Source organism: Eretmochelys imbricata, chromosome 2 (genome assembly GCF_965152235.1).
Source record: "Eretmochelys imbricata isolate rEreImb1 chromosome 2, rEreImb1.hap1, whole genome shotgun sequence".
In the NCBI taxonomy this organism is placed as follows: domain Eukaryota; kingdom Metazoa; phylum Chordata; order Testudines; family Cheloniidae; genus Eretmochelys; species Eretmochelys imbricata.
Window position 1 is genome coordinate 183,758,713 of NC_135573.1, and position 16,319 is coordinate 183,775,031.

Genomic DNA, 16,319 nt, shown 5'->3' on the forward strand with positions numbered 1-16,319 from the left:
ATAATACAGATTATTTAATATTATTTTATATTGTGTTTATATATTGATTTTCATAAAGCCTTTGACAGGGTTCCTCACCAAAGGCTTTTAAGCAAAGTAAACTGTCAGTGGATAAGAGGGAAGGTCCTCTCGTGGATCGGTAACTGGTAAAAAGACAGAAAACAAAGGGTACGAATAACTGGTCATTCTCAAATGGAGAGAGGTAAATAATGCTGTTCCCCAAGGATCTGTACTGGGACCAGTGCTGTTCAACATATTCATAAATGATCTGGGGAAAAAGGGGTAAACAGTGAGGTGGCAAAATTTGCAGACGATGCAAAGTTACTGAAGATAGTTAAGTCCAAATCAGACTGTGAAGAGTTACAGAGATCTCACAAAACTGGGTGATTGGGCAACAAAAGGGCAGATGAAAATGCAAAGTAACGTGCATTAGAAAATATCCCTGTTATACATACAAAATGATGGTGTCTAAATTAGCTGCTATTCAAGAAGGAGATCTTGGAGTCATTGTGAATAGTTCTCTGAAAACATCTGATCAGTGTGTAGCGGCTGTCCAAAAAAACCAAAACAAAACAAAAAAAACCCCAAAACAAAAGACACCCTAGCAGAGTGTTAGGAATCATTAAGAAAAGGATAGATAATAAAACAGAAAATATCATAATGTCACTATATAAATCCATGCGCCCACACCTTGAATACTGCATGCGGTTCTGGTCGCCCCATCTCTATAAAGATATATTAGGATTGGGAAAAGGTACAGAGAAGGGCAACAAAAATTATTAGGGGTATGGAACAGCTTCCAAATGAGAAGAAATTAAAAAGACGGGGACTTTTCAGCTTGGAAAAGAGACAACTACGATGGGATATGATAGAGGTCTATAAAATCTTGGTTGGTGTGGAGAAAGTGAATAAGGAAGTGTTGTTGTTTACTCCTTCACATAATGCAAGAACCAGGGGTCACCCACTGAAATAATAGGCAGCAGGTTTAAAATGAACAAAAGGAAATATTACTTCACACCATCCCCTGACAACAAGTTCCACTGTGTGTGTGTGTGTGTGTGTGTGTGTGAAGGCCAAAACTATAACAGGGTTCAAAAAAGAACTAGATAAGTTCATGGAGGATAAGTCTATCAGTAGCTATTAGCCTAGATGCTCAGGGACACAACACCATGCTCTAGGCGTCTCTAAATCTTTGACTGCCAGAAGATGGGACTGGATGACCAGGGATCGACCACTCAATAAATTGCCCTGTTCTGTTCATTCCCTCTGAAGCATTTGGCATTGGCCATTGTTGGAAGGCAGGATACTGGGCTAGATGGACCATTGGTCTGACCCAGTATGGCCCTTCTTATGTTCAGATAAACTGTCAAGTTGGGTTCAAAATTCAGGTTTTGTATAAAAATGGTTTTGTAAATCCAAAGGATTAAAGCAATGTCTTTATTGAAGTTTTTCTTACAATTGTGTACATTTTTTTTAAGATGAAAATTATCAATAATTTGGCTGTCATGCTATAGCCAGGGTTTACAATGTAGAATTTTTTTTTTCATGTATACTCAAATTGCCACATGACTAAGACTAAAAACGCTGTAGAATATCTGATGTCTCTAATCTTCTGGAGGGCATATAGATGGCTCAGGAAACTTCAGCTTTGTGAATGTGGTTTGAAGTTGGACCCGGTTTATAGTGACCAAATGCTACCAGCATCAGATGTTGTTGGGTGACCTATTGAAACGAACATAGTTCCTTACCAAGCTGACAAATGTCCAACGTCAGAAATGTCAAAAGAGCTGGCACTTTTGTTGGCAGTTGCATGGGGAGAAGCTGTTAATTGAGCAGACATGGAGACTAAAAAAGTCTTTCACCCGAGAAGGTTAAAAGAGAAATTCAGCACAATGGTGGGGGGAATGTGGCAAATCTTCTGTTGCCTTTGCTGCTGTTGTGTCTCTTTTTCTGAAATAGCCCTAAAAACTGATGTTTTCTATCAAAACGAGGTGTTTTAGAAGCAGTAAATTCACTTTATTATTTTAAAGGACACTTATTTTCAGTTAATAGCAGCAAAGAGATTAGTAATATAGATTTTTCTGGTTCTCAGGAGAAAGTATATTTAAGTTCGTGATTTGTTGTTATATTTCTTTCAGATGACATTGGTTTACGCTTTCTGAACTATCTACTGGATCTCTATGGTTCAAACCCATCCGTTTTCCCACACCTTAATCCAAACAGCCAAGATAAGAATGGAAATACAGTGATGCATATTATATTTCAGAAAGCACAGACAAAGCAGGTTAAGAAAATAATGGATTTGTTAGCAAAGTTTGACATTAACTTTAACTTGAAAAATAAATTAGGAAAAGATGTGAGGCACAGAATAAAAAAAAATGACCCTCGGCTACTCACCTGGAATACAGCTGTGTCAGAGAAGAGGAAGTACCGGCAAGATACAGTAGGGCAACTAGTTAAGCTGCCTAAATCCATTCCAGTCTGTAACACATCACAGCCAAAAAGCACAGCTCATTCATCATCTGCATCTGTCTGGAGAGCATCACCTGGCAACTCAGCACCTGCTAATACAGATCCAGTTCCTGATACCTGGGAAGAAGCAGACGATGCTCAGTTGACAAAGCAAGAAACTGGAGAAGTAAATAAGACCTTAACTTTGCGGGAAAGCCTAGTGAAAGCAATCACAGATTTAATCCAGCATCTTCAGTTGGGTGACAACCCGATAGAGGATAATTCTCAGGTACCAAACCCATCTTCAGCACTAACCAGTGTTGAAGGTAAAAAGAGCGAGCTCCAGCAAACCTGTGGATATGAGAGTTTGGCTCACAGTAAAGGAGAGGGTGCTGACTCTGAGAAAGTGGAGGATACTGAGAAGGAGTGTGATGAATCTGACATGCCTATGCCTAATGGCATAGGTGAAGAAACAGTGGAAGTTAATGGGCAGATTCAGGACATTGAGGCATATATTCAGGACTTTGATAACATGACATGGGAAATAGAGTGCACTTCTGAAATGCTGAAGAAGCTAGGCAGCAAAGCTGTACCTCATTATATGAAAAAGAAAATTATACTGGCAATTCAGCAGCTTGGAAATGGAGAATGGACCCAGGGCCTCCAAAAGCGGCTAAAACATTTGAAAGCTGATATTCAGCTGTATGAAGCTAAGCTGGACAAAGGAGCAAGGATGTTATGGGAGCTTGCAATAGACTTTTCTCCCCGTTGCAGTGAGGCTGCAGAAAAGATTATAGAGACAGAACAGTCTATACATCCTCTAGAGAAATCTGGGAGAGTTTACACTGAAATCATTAGAATATGGGACATTGTTCTTGATCACTGCAAACTTGACCGTGCTATCAGCACTATATGTACTGCATACAACCGTGGCTTGTCATGCATCTTGAGGAAAAAACTCAAGGGTATAAGTAAAATCAAGCAATCTTCTAACTTGAAAACGCAAAAGCGCATTCCTCGTTGTTATGTTGAAGACACAGAGGCAGAAAAAACAAAAGAACACATCATACCTGAATACTTCCCTCCAGCCAGTGCAGTGGAAACGGAATATAATGTAATGAAATTTCACAGCTTCAGTACTAACATGGCACTTAACATCATAAATGATATGAATTCTGCTGTTGAATACCCCTTCAGAGTTGGTGAGTTAGAGTATGCAGTGATTGACCTCAGTCCCAAACCCATGGAGCCAATAATCTTAATTGGACGGAGTGGAACAGGAAAGACTACTTGTTGCTTATATAGACTATGGAAGAAATTCCATTCTTACTGGGAGAAAGCACAGCTGGCAGGAGCCCCTTTGCTGGTTAGACAAATGTGGCAGAGAAGAAAGTTTGAAATTGAATCTGAAAAAAGTGCAGGGGAGGAAGAAGATAATGAAAAGCAACGCAACAATGACTCCAGTGAGTCAATTGAGTTGGAAAGCATAGATGATGAACCAGATGATGAAGGTGAACAATATTCAAGTGCAGATGACACTGAATTGAATTTATTAGGTGACTGTGAAGAGGAGGAAGAGCATAGCACAGAAGAATCGGACAACTTGGAACACTTGCATCAAATCTTCGTTACTAAAAATCATGTTCTGTGCCAAGAGGTTCAGAGGAATTTTATCGAGCTCAGTAAGTCTTCTAAGTCAACAAGTCATTTCCAGCCACTTGAGTCAAATGTTTACAAGCTACAAGATGTTAAAGATGAAAATTTCCCATTGTATGTCACCTCAAAACAGTTGTTACTTTTACTTGATGCATCCATGCCTGATCCATTTTTTCTTAGGAATGAAGATGGAAGTCTTAAAAGAACCATTGTTGGTTGGTCCACTCAAGAAGATTTGGTCATACCAAATTGGCAAGAGGAGGAGGAAGAAAGTAACGCTGAAGTAGAATATGGTGAGGATGAAAAGGCTGCCGAAGCTCACTCAAGAGAAAATGATCCTCGAGTTTTCGTGACTTATGATGTGTTTGCTAATGAAATGTGGCCAAAAATGATGAAAGGCAAAAACTCCTATAACCCTGCATTGGTTTGGAAAGAAATAAAATCTTTTTTGAAAGGGTCTTTTGAAGCGCTAAGTTGTCCCCAGGGTAAACTTACAGAAGAAGAGTACAAAAAACTAGGGCGGAAGAGATCACCAAACTTCAAGGAAGACCGGAGTGAAATCTATCGTCTCTTTTGTCTTTATCAGCAAATAAGGTCACAAAGAGGTTACTTTGATGAAGAAGATGTCCTATACAATTTATCTCAAAGACTCTCTAAGCTTGAGGATCTACCATGGTCTGTCCATGAGCTTTATGGTGATGAGATTCAAGACTTCACTCAAGCTGAGCTAGCGCTGTTAATGAAATGCATCAATGACCCTAATGCAATGTTCCTTACTGGTGACACTGCACAAAGCATAATGAAGGGAGTTGCTTTTCGTTTTAGTGATTTGAGGTCACTGTTCCACTATGCCAGCAAGAACTCAGTTGACAAGAAGCAATGTGTTGTTAGAAAACCTAAAAGGATATATCAGCTGTATCAGAACTACAGATCTCATTCAGGTAGAGAAATTACCATATTATGTTTTGGGGACAAGATCTTCAAAAGGCAGTCGTGATTGTGGATGTCTTAATATTTCGATGCTCAACCATGAGATACTTTTTAAAGGGAACTGATTTTCAGACGGCAGGTGCTCAGTGCTTTCGGAAAATCAGATCCCTTTAAGGTATCCTGAGTTGGGCACCCAAAAATGGAGCCTCCTAAAATCACCAGTCACTCTTGAAAGTCTTTCCCTCCCTGAATGTTTTGTTCGTATATGACCCATTTAGGATGAATTTTTTAAAAATGTTTTTGTCTTAAATTGCTGTTTCCACACCTCCCGAAATTCACAATTTTGAGGACAAGTGGTCTACTTCTGCTCTTGACGTTTTTTTTCACATTTCTAACTTTCGCTTCTTACATAAGTCTTTGCTTAGTCTCGTAGCCTGTGTTGTGATTTGTGGTGGCCCTGCAAATCAGAGATGCTCAAACTGTATCCTACAGCTGCTGTCTCCTCCTAATCACAATCTTAATTCTGGCTTTTCCATATTCTGTGCAATCTGAACAATGCTCATTTTTATTATAGTTTGTGTGAGATATATATTACGTTTGTAATATGTATTTTTGATCATCACAGGAATTCTACATCTGGCCTCGGGGGTGGTTGATTTACTTCAGCACTATTTCCCAGAATCTTTTGATCGTCTTCCTAGGGATACTGGCCTCTTTGATGGACCTAAACCTACTGTCTTAGAGTCTTGCAGTGTTAGTGACTTGGCAATTTTACTGAGAGGCAACAAAAGAAAAACACAGCCAATTGAATTTGGAGCACATCAGGTTTGCTTTACTTTTTTATATGGTGTTTTATGTAGAGTTTTTTGGTTTGTGGCCAAATGTAATGGCACAATCCACTTTTTTCTTAAGGACCAATCCCCTGACTGTTTGCAACATTCTTTTGGTGTCCATATTGCTCCCTGATAAATTATAATGTACAAATTCAAGACTTACCTTTCTCATTTCTGCTTCAGAACCTTTTTAAACAGTATATTTGACTTTCTTTCATTGTAATTTCTGCAAAGTCCTGCCCCACTTTTCAGATTTTTCTCTTCCATCAATTCTCCATCTGTCTCATAATAATAGGTAGTGTGTCACTGTTCTGGCAGCCAGAAAGCAGCTTAGCATCCCCTTTTCTGGAACGTGCTGAAGTATCCACAGAGTTAATACAGTTTTAATACTACATTGATACCAACTGTAGTCTACTTCTTAGATAACTTTGCATTGCAATAACTAATTGCTCATTCTCCACCCTCTAAATGAAATATGTTGTCATTTTGATTCATGTGTCACTAATGCATTTATGTTTTGGCAGGTGATATTAGTAGCGAATGAAATGGTGAAGGATAAGATTCCCGAGGAACTTAGTTTAGCACTTGTGCTAACAATTTATGAAGCAAAGGGCTTGGAATTTGATGATGTCCTCCTTTACAACTTTTTCACAGATTCTGAGGTATTTAATTGCACTTTATTTTCCACTTTTTCTTCTTCCCTGTTGGTCTAAAGTTGGTCTAACTGTCCTAGCTGAGGAAATATACAGTTCTCTCTAGAGACAGTCAGTTCCACTACAGAATAGGACTCAGGGCTCACTGGTAAGCAAATTGAGCTGCTGCTCGCCCATCTCTACATGGGTTGCTGCATCTTCTGTTATCCTGGCTTATTTCTGGTATTTATTTTTCTAATTTTAAAAGTTTTCTGTGATATGAGCTGGGTTCAGGAAAGTGACGGACCAGCAGTATAGGCCAGAGCAGTATAGGCTAGAACTCCTGGTTCTTAACTAGGAGTACACATACCCCAGGGGGTACAAAAAGGTCTTCCAGAGGGTACATCAACTCATCTAAAGATTTGCCTAGTTTTACAATAGGCTACATAAAAAGCACTAGCCAGATCAGTACAAATGAAAATTTCATACATACAATGCCTTGTTTATACTGCTTTATAGACTATACACTGAAATGTAAGTAAAATATTTGTATCAAGTAAAAAATTGATTAATTTCATAATTGTATGCTAAAAATGAGAAAATAAACAATTTTTCAGTAACAGTATGCTGTGACATTTTTGTATTGTATTTGTATTTATATTTGATTTTGTAAGCAAGTAGTTTTTAAGTGAGATGTAACTTGGGGTACAGAAGACAAATCAGCCTCCTGAAAGGGATACAGTAGTCTGAAAAGGTTGCGAACCACTGGGCTAGTGCTAGGTATACTCTGCACTTCTTGAGCTTTTTAACATAGCTCTGCTAATATACCTCCCTCCTGAAGAGTGATCCTCCTGTCATTTTTATGCTGTTTTGAATCAGGAGTAACGCCATTGACTAGCAGTTAAAACAGCATAAGTGAGAGGAGAATCAGCCCCTGAATCTTTAGCATCCATAAGTCAAATCTCTGGTTTCTCTTAGAGAGAGAGCCATCTGTATGATGGTTTTGCACTGTTCACAGAAGTCTGGTAAAAAGTTAGGATGAGTCCTCTTTAACAAGGCAGAATTTGGATACAAGTCTTCAGAGTGAGAAACTATTTTGTTAATTGACTTTGCCATGTAGGCCTCATGTTTTGAGGTATGAATATAAAAAAAATCTTAAAAGTTAATTGTTGTATCATTTTTTTTTGCACTCAAAGACCATAAAATGATTTTGACTTAAAAAATTACAATTAGCAAGAGATGCAATAATACCTATCTTTTTTTCATAAAGACTTTTTAATTTGATTACTCAAGGTTCTGATTGCAACAAGCATGAGTTCATGACTACACCAGTCTTAACTTTTGTTTTCTTGACTTTTTCAGTTTTGTGCCACAAATTTGACATTATTGGAAGTGTTTCATTTTTAATAAAGCAGCAGAAAAATAGAAAAGATGCAATAATAATAAAGAAAAGATGCAATAATTTAAAAGCCGCAGAAAAGATAGTTAGTAAAGATCTAACCTTTTAATTGAGAATGATGTATGGTATTTCTACAAATTAAGGCCCCAATCCACAACTTTTAGGATATAGGTAGATTGCCGCATGCAAAATCTTGTGTGTGTGCATGTGTTTTTAAAATATATATTACGTCTGTACGTATATGTAGGCACTGGTATGCAGTAGATTCGGCTAACCTGAAATCTTTGTATGTTTCTCAAATTACAGGCTTACAAAGAGTGGAAGATCATTTCTTCTTTTACCCCTTCCTCTGATTCACTAGGAGAAAGCAAGCTGGTGATTGAAACACCTTTAGAGAAAAATATTGCTACTCAAAGCAGATCTCTTGTGCTTAATCCAGAAATGTACAAGGTGATACACTGTCTGGTTTTTTTAATAACACATTGTTTAGAAACAGCAAGCCCACATTAAACTGTATAAGAAAAATCTCAAAATTCAAGGAAGACTCCTAGTAAATCTTATTTAGCATTTTCATGTATAACAGTTCTTCCAGTCAATATAGCAATATTACATATTGTAATTAATTAATCCCTGATCTATCAATATTTTTTCTTTTTTCTGGCTTTTACTGAACACGTGATTTTGATTTGCTTTGTACTTGGGATGATTTAGAAGTTCGTATGTTTTTGAACATATAGCAGGTGGGACAGCAAAGATCTTTTTATATAGTTAACTCTTAGTTGTAGTTATGGTTAAAAAATGAATTAAGAATTAGGGACTAATTGACCTCTGTGTTGTTCCAGTCTTATACCGTTGTAACTATTAAAGCAAACAAGTTACATGAGGAATGCAGTAGTGAACCAGACTCTTTAATACCAGATTTTTCGAAATTGCATGTTTAGTTTGTACTTGAAATGTCATAATTGTGTGCAAAAAATAAATGACTTCATTTGTAAATGTTTTTTAGAAATAAAACTGACTCTTTATATATGGAAATATCTAATTTGCAATACAAGTAATTGCACACAAATTAGATTCAAAATTGCACAAGCATTTTTGCAGGCATACTTCAAAATCAGGCCCTTAATATTTAAAGTGACTTATTTTAAGAACTTTACTTTAAATAGTTAATTCTGTATGTACTCATAGCATTCCTTTTACCATGCACTCATATAATTTCCTGCACATATCATGTCATTTGTCTTTTTAATCACTCTATCCTAGATGCTCAATGGAGAGCTGAAGCAACTGTATACTGCCATTACAAGAGCCAGGGTCAATCTTTGGATCTTTGATGAAAACAGTGACAAGCGGGCCCCGGCTTTTAAATATTTCATCAAAAGGGAATTTGTTCAGGTTGTCAAAATAGATGAAAACAAAGGTAAAAGCTACATCAAAACTTCCTATAAAAACTCTGAAAACAAGATAATCCACTAAATGTTTGTTGTTTTAGCAAATATTTCTAGCTTTTGAATTATCATAATATTCAAATAATATGAAGAATGGGGTGTGAGTGTGTGTTTGCTTGCCTCTACTGTTGTACATTGAAGAGTAAAATACTATATTTTTACTCAGTCCTTGCTCAAGCAAATTCCATTTGATTTTAGTGAGAGTTTTGCTTGCTTTAACTGAGCTCTAAAAGATCTACAATGTTTGTGAGACATCTCATTGTTATCATCTTTCCTGTACAAGTGAGGAAGGTATGCAACCAACCCATAAACACTATGAATATTGATTATGAAAAACTGTCTCAGTTAAATCAATCTTGTTGTTCTTAGTAAATGAAAGAACCTATTTATTATTAAGGGACAATAAGGTGATTCTAATCTTCGTTGCCTGTGTAGTAATTTAAGATTTTTAGAGGAGGCCTTTTAAAATAAAACTTGAATTGTCCATTTTAAATGTAAGTTTAAAAAAAAGGAAAAATCTACTTTACCCCCTGGGCATGATCAGTTTATTTGAGCATAAATCATGGGGATTTTGGAATACTGTAAAATTATGATAATCCTTAGCTTTGACATATATTAAGTGTCTTCTCTTATACCACACCACTAACATAGAATAACTGTCTTCGCTCTTCTCCACTACCCAGATCTTGATGATAGTATGTTTGTTAAAACTTCAACCCCAGAAGAATGGATTGCACAAGGAGAATACTATGCTAAGCATCAGTGTTGGAAGGTAAAGGCATATGTTTGTCTGAGATAAGTTATGTTATCTCAGTTCTGAGACCCTGTTTTCGTTGTACCTATAAAAGTCACTTTAGAATCGTTTGGCTGTTTTACAGTAACAAAAATATGAGTCAGTTGGAAGTTGTGACTTTGAACCATTTAAAATTCTATTTCAGTAAACATTCTTCTAGGCAAGTCACTCAATTTCTTGGAAGCATAATGATCTGGGTGATGAGCCCAGAGCCTTTTAAGGTCACAGTGTGATTTATGTCTATATCTAATTAATCTCTTTCTAGCAGTAATATCTGAGAACCAAAGGATTTTGCTGCAATACAAAAGTCCATATAAAATATTAAGTAATAAAAAATGAAACCATCATTTTAAAGTGTGCACAGTATTATTAAAGAGGCTTGTTAGAACTCTTGACTTGTAAAGTCTATTATTTGCGAGATTACTAGCTAATATCATCCAAATTGTGTCTGTCTGGTCCGTTGATAGTGTGGAAATGTTCTGACTATTTCTCAGGTAAAAAAAATTCTATGGAAGCACAGACTGTGTTCAATTCTCCTGTCATACAGGCCCAAAACAAAAGGGCTTCCTAATCTGATAGACTGAGTGTTCTGGAAGAAATGGGATTATCTGTATCCAACAGTGATTCCTTAGACCAGTGAGGACGTTAGTGTGAAGGTCCATCCATATCTCTGGCTACTATGGTGGGCTGTAACAAAGGGGATTGACTTAAAGCAAAGGAAAATGTGGGAGACTGTGATAGGGTGGACTAGGTCTGGAGGTCTCCTGCTGCAGGCCTCACAGCCCTGCCTCACCCTGCCCCAGACAAGAGCAGGATAAGACCTCTACGCAGCCTAGAGTGGCTGAAGGGGAGCAGCCAATCAGATGAGTTGCTGGAGTGACCAATCGGGCCAGAAGAGCCATATAAAAGAAAGCAGCAGACACAGAGCAGTCAGTTGCTGTCTGGAGCTTGAAGAGGTAGAACCAGTGCCTGGCTGTATAGAAGAGCACCGGGACCGTGGACAGCTCACTGCAGGAAGGATTGAGCTCAGGGAAGGCTGCCCAAGACTGGGTGCCTGGCCAGCTGAAAGAGCGGCAGGACCGTGGACAGCTCACTGCAGGGAGAACTGAGCTCAGGGCCTAGCCAGACCAGGCGAGGGTACCGTGATGAGCCCTGGTGGGTTTGGTTGAAGACAGAGGCCAGGGAGGGCTGCCAAAAAGGACACCAACTGAGGGTACCGAGGTGGGCCCCTATTGGACTGTTAAAGAAGACAGTGCCTCCGGGAAGGAAGCCTTGGTGCTATGGCTCCATACCAGGGCCGTGAAAAAGAACTAGAGACTCTATATCCTGGATGGGGGACAGTGTGTGTGACTCAGCCAAAGGGCTGAGTCACTGAAGACCCGCTGAACAACCGTTGGCCGAGACGGAGGGAGGGAAGCCTGCAAGAGGTGGGTGCCACCCCATTGTCAGAACAAACAGAAAAGCAGGCTCACAGCCAACCAGAAAGGGGGCACCCGCAAGACCTGGGTGCCAACCACGTTACAGAGATCCTTGGAGCTCCCACAAGCATGTGTAGGACTTATCCAAATAGTAACTAGGATTAACTAACAGAAAATGTCTTCAACTCTGCCTTTTCCTGTCACAAGAAAAACAGAAATCAAATTCAATTTTTGAACATGAAACAAATTTTGTTTTTTAATACACCATACTCCCTTCATATTTTTGGCTCTACTCTTAACGTGTCTCTTTCACTAATCTTTGGGCAATGAATTATTATTTTAATCTACAGTAAACTACTGGAAACAAAAAAAAATGCATGTTTTAGTATAGTGCATATTTGAGAAGTATTTGGATCAGTAATATATAGTTTTGTAACCTATAACAAAACACTACAAGCATGTATGTGTACCCATGTGTTTTTAGCTGCTATACTCCTTTCTTTATAAGTCTGTTCTCTGCTAATCTTTGTTAAAAAATCATGTAAAGGATTTTCAAATGCCAAGAGTGGTTTGCTTTGTGCTATAAGTGACATTGTATCTCAGAATGGAACATGACAAACAACAAAGGCATTGGTGGGATAAGACAGACACACTATTGCAGAGTGACTATAAAGTAAATCTCACTAAAATCCTGGTAAAGCCTGTTTTTTCTCTGTCGCTCTGACACTAGAGTATGATAGAATCATAGAAATGTAGGCCTGGAAGTGACTCAATAGGTCATCTAGTTCAGTTGCCTGCACTGAGGCAGGACTAGGTATTATCTCTAGACCATCCCAGACAGGTGTTTGTCTAACCTGTTCTTAAACACCTTTAATGACGGAGATTCCACAGCCTCCCTAGGTAATTTGTTCTAGTGCACAACTGCCCTTACAGTTAGGTTAGATATTAGGAAAAACTTCCTATCATTCTTGCTTCAGTTTAAGTCCATTACTTCTTGTTCTGTCCTTAGTGGTTAAGGAGAACAATTTATCACCTTCCTCTTTATGACAATCTTTTATCATGTGCCCCCATAGTTTTTCTCCAGATGAAACAAACAGGGTTTTTTCAGTCTTTCTTCATAGGTCATAGACCTTTAATAATTTTTGTAGCTCTCCTCTGGACTTTCTCCATATCCTTCTTGAAGTGGTGCCCAGAACTGGACACAGTAACTCTAGTTGAGGCCTTATCAGTAAGGCTACAATTCTATCACAGAGGTCACGGAGTCCCTGACTTTCTGGGACCTCCATGAGTACTTCTGGGGCAGGGCTGGAGCAGCTCTCAGCCCAGGGGCTACTGAAGCAGTGGCTGTCAGAACAGCTGACCAGCGGCCAGCTCAGGGGCTGCGGAATAGCTGAATGGAAGCCAGCCCGGGGGGCCACCAGTCAGCCATTCCCAGGGCGGGAGCAGCAGCTGGGGTTGGGTCAGCCCCCCTGGGCCTAGAGTAGCACTAGTCAGCCCCTGCAGGAGCAGCAGCAGGGCTGGAGCAGCTGCAAGCCCTGGCAATGCTCTTTGTGTCCCGTCTCCCTGGGTATTTTTAGTAAAGGTCACGGACAGGTTGCAGGCTTCCATGAATTTTTGTTTATTGCCCATGACCTGTCCATGATTTTTACTAAAAATACCCATGAGAGAATCACAGCCTTACTTATCAGTGCTGAGTAGAGTGGAAGAATTACTTCTCCTGTCTTGCTCACAACACTCCTGCTAATACATCCCCCAATGACGTTTACTTTTTCGCATCAGTATTACATTGTTGACTCATTTGGTTTGTGGTCCACTGTAACCCTCCAGGCCCTGTTCTGCAGTATTCCCATTTGGTATTTGTGCGACTGATTATTCCTTCCGAAGTGTAATACTTTGCATTTATCTTTATTGAATTTCCTCCTGTTTATTTCAGACCATTTCTCCAGGTTGTCAGGATTAAAATTCAAAATGATCTTGTCCTCCAAAGCACTTGCTATCCCTCCTAGCTTGGTATCATCCTCAAACTTTATTAGTGAACTCTCTATGCCGTTCTCCAAATCATTTATGAACATGTTGAATAGAACTGGCCCCGGGACAGATTCCTGCGGGACCCCACTAAATACACCTTTCCAACTCAGTTGTGAACCACTGATAATTGGTTGGAAAAGTGTACTCAGAATGTAGTTGTGCACCCACCTTTTAGTAGGTTCATCTAGGCCACATTTTTCCAGGTTGTTTGAGAAGGTCATGTGAGACTGTATCAAAAGCCTTACAAAAGTTGAGCTATATCACTGTAACATACTCAGGGCACAGTCCAGACTAGTGAGTAGCTGTCACGCCTGCCCTTTAATCTCGGGTGCTCTTTACGCTGCTTTGCTGCTGTAGCTTCCAGTTTGGACTGCTCACAAACACCCTCTAGCATGCAAGTCACTCCCAGCTATGTCTGTGTGCACCTGCGGCCTGCCAGTCACACCTAGGCTCTTAGCAGCCCCACCACAGTCCCAGTCACAGATTTTTTTCCTCCTGAAAGGTGTGTCCTGTACTGCCCAGCCCTCTCCTGGACAATACAAGCTTATATAAAGTCCATCATTTCATTAATAGAAATGATATGCACCAAACCTTGTTATCCCAAATGGAGTTTCCCAAACACTTCAGTTCAAACAAACTGAATGAGATAAAACAACAAAACAGGATTATTAACTACAAAGGGAGAGATTTTAAGTGAATACAGGTATTGAGACATAAAAGTCAGAAATAGTTACAAGAAAAATGAAGATAAAATGGAACTTATGCTTAACTTTACACTGAATATTAACGTAGTGTAAGTTTTTTCTCACCATATGCTCTCAGCGGTCTTACTGGCCAAATTTCTTCTACTGAATGGCTGCTTCCTTTGTTCCCTCTGGTGCAGTGAATTGATGGACAGAGAGCGTGAGGAGGCGGGGTGCCTTGGGTTGATTATCTTTTACTTTTTATAATCCTCTTCCCCCTTTTGACAAGCATCTCCAGCTGAGGCACTCTGATACCTCCCAGGATGCCAGGTCAGGCCAACAGGTGGATGCCTCCTAGAGGCGATGCATGCAGGGGCACGCAGGGTCACATCTCCCCCAGGTTGCTGCTTGGCTTGTAGTGAGCATGCTCAGTAACATCTGCTGAAACTAGTGCCCTCACTCTGTCCCCCGATTATTGACAGGTACAGGTAGTCTGATGCCTCCATCCTTCTTAGAAGCAAGTCACCAACCATCATCACCCTCCGTTTCCTCTTAGGAGTGGTGGCCATGATCCTCCCAGCTTTGGAAATTCATGGCTTCTCCTCCTCCTCCCCCAATGGTCTGGGGGAGATTCCTCATCCCTTGTTGCCAGGGCAGCATACCATTTGTTTAAATCTCTATGAATAGAAGGTTGGGAGCAGGGCTGGAGCACTGCCTGTTGCCGAAGTAACCAGCAGCCAGGTTCCTCCCAGTGAAGGAGCCATTTCCTCCTTTCCTTGTGATAGTACTCCAGTCCTCTCCAGCCAGTTGCTTCCTTCATCATAGAGGTCTTCTTCCTCCTGTGCACACATGCTCCTCAGCCTAGCCACCTCCTCCTGTGGCTTTCCCATATGCTTCCTGGGAGATTCTGCCAGTAGACACCTTTTCACATTGGATGGTCTTCCCAGCCTGGCTGTCTGTGAGGAGGAAATGCAGGTCACAGTCTCTGCAAATCCATACCAAGACCTGGGTAGAGACATCCATGGTTGGGTTCTCTGTCTGGACACAGGTGCAGGTGGAGGAGCCAGAAGTATTGGTGATGCAGCTTTTCCAAGACATGCTGATTTGATTTTTCTCCCTCCTACAAGCTCCCTCTCAGACTCTTCTGTTGGCTAGCTCCCCTTGGTCACTTAGCATCTGGCAATTAAGCCCTTCTCTCCTAAGTCAGCCTTTCCCCCTTGTTAACAAACTGGAATGGTGATCACAAGGATGATCAAAGTTCAAAGGGCAGAAGGTTAGTGCCTTGCTAGTGGTCATTCAACTAGCAGGCCTGTGGCCCACACTCTCTCACAATCCCGAACAGATAGTCACCAACAGACCACCACTGTAAATTTTAAGCAAACTGAAAAAAAAACAGACAAGCTTGCCCACTCATGCCAAGAATTAGTGCTCGCTTCTTCTTCAGCAGGGGCTCTCCCTCTCAAAGTCCCCTGTTATTGTCATAGGACAGTACTGGTATATTAACAGTGTATGTAAACAAATAGTCCCTGTTCTGTGATTTTTGCTCTAGGTTGAACAGATCTTTTTTCATCCTACAGTGATCTAACTGAATAAGTGCTTTTTAGGCAATACCTCCCTAACTTTGTGTGAATTGCTTTGTGCATAGTTTAAACGTTGGAGAATCAGCTTCTAATCTCAGGCAGTGCATATTGCCCATGTTTGTTTTGAAAAATCCATTACTTCATGTGTTGAATATTTTTTAACTATATGGTAGTGAATACGGAACATCTGAGTTTAGCCCAGGGCCCATGATGATGCAGGGAAATATGCAAGGAAGGATTTACTGACTTCCACTAATGGGGCTAGTTCCCTGTGACACATCAATTAACTTTTTAGAGTCTGATATAATAGGAATGTATTGTTTGTGTTGCTAATCCACCAGAAATGCTTCTTTCCCTGCTTTTAGGTTAATTGTAAAAACATTCCTAGTTAAAATTGTGCGTGAACTTATTTTGAAGCTTCTCTTTATATTAAAAATGTACTCAAATGCTGTCCCTCCCCTTCCTCCA

At 39.9% G+C, this 16,319-nt stretch overlaps 1 protein-coding gene across 7 annotated transcripts in view; it reads left to right on the forward strand.

Annotated features, from left to right (window-relative positions):
• The window catches only part of TRANK1 (tetratricopeptide repeat and ankyrin repeat containing 1), a 77,110-nt gene that overhangs the window by 44,760 nt on the left and 16,031 nt on the right, over nt 1-16,319 (forward strand). For 6 of the 7 annotated variants that reach the window (XM_077811071.1, XM_077811078.1, XM_077811072.1 and 3 more), the window contains 6 exons: nt 2,139-5,048; nt 5,663-5,862; nt 6,395-6,532; nt 8,208-8,351; nt 9,165-9,321; nt 10,033-10,121. In XM_077811071.1, coding sequence (XP_077667197.1) covers nt 2,139-5,048; nt 5,663-5,862; nt 6,395-6,532; nt 8,208-8,351; nt 9,165-9,321; nt 10,033-10,121 — 3,638 coding nt within the window. The remainder of the gene's footprint in view (nt 1-2,138; nt 5,049-5,662; nt 5,863-6,394; nt 6,533-8,207; nt 8,352-9,164; nt 9,322-10,032; nt 10,122-16,319) is intronic. The other variant, XM_077811075.1, reaches the window with a different exon arrangement.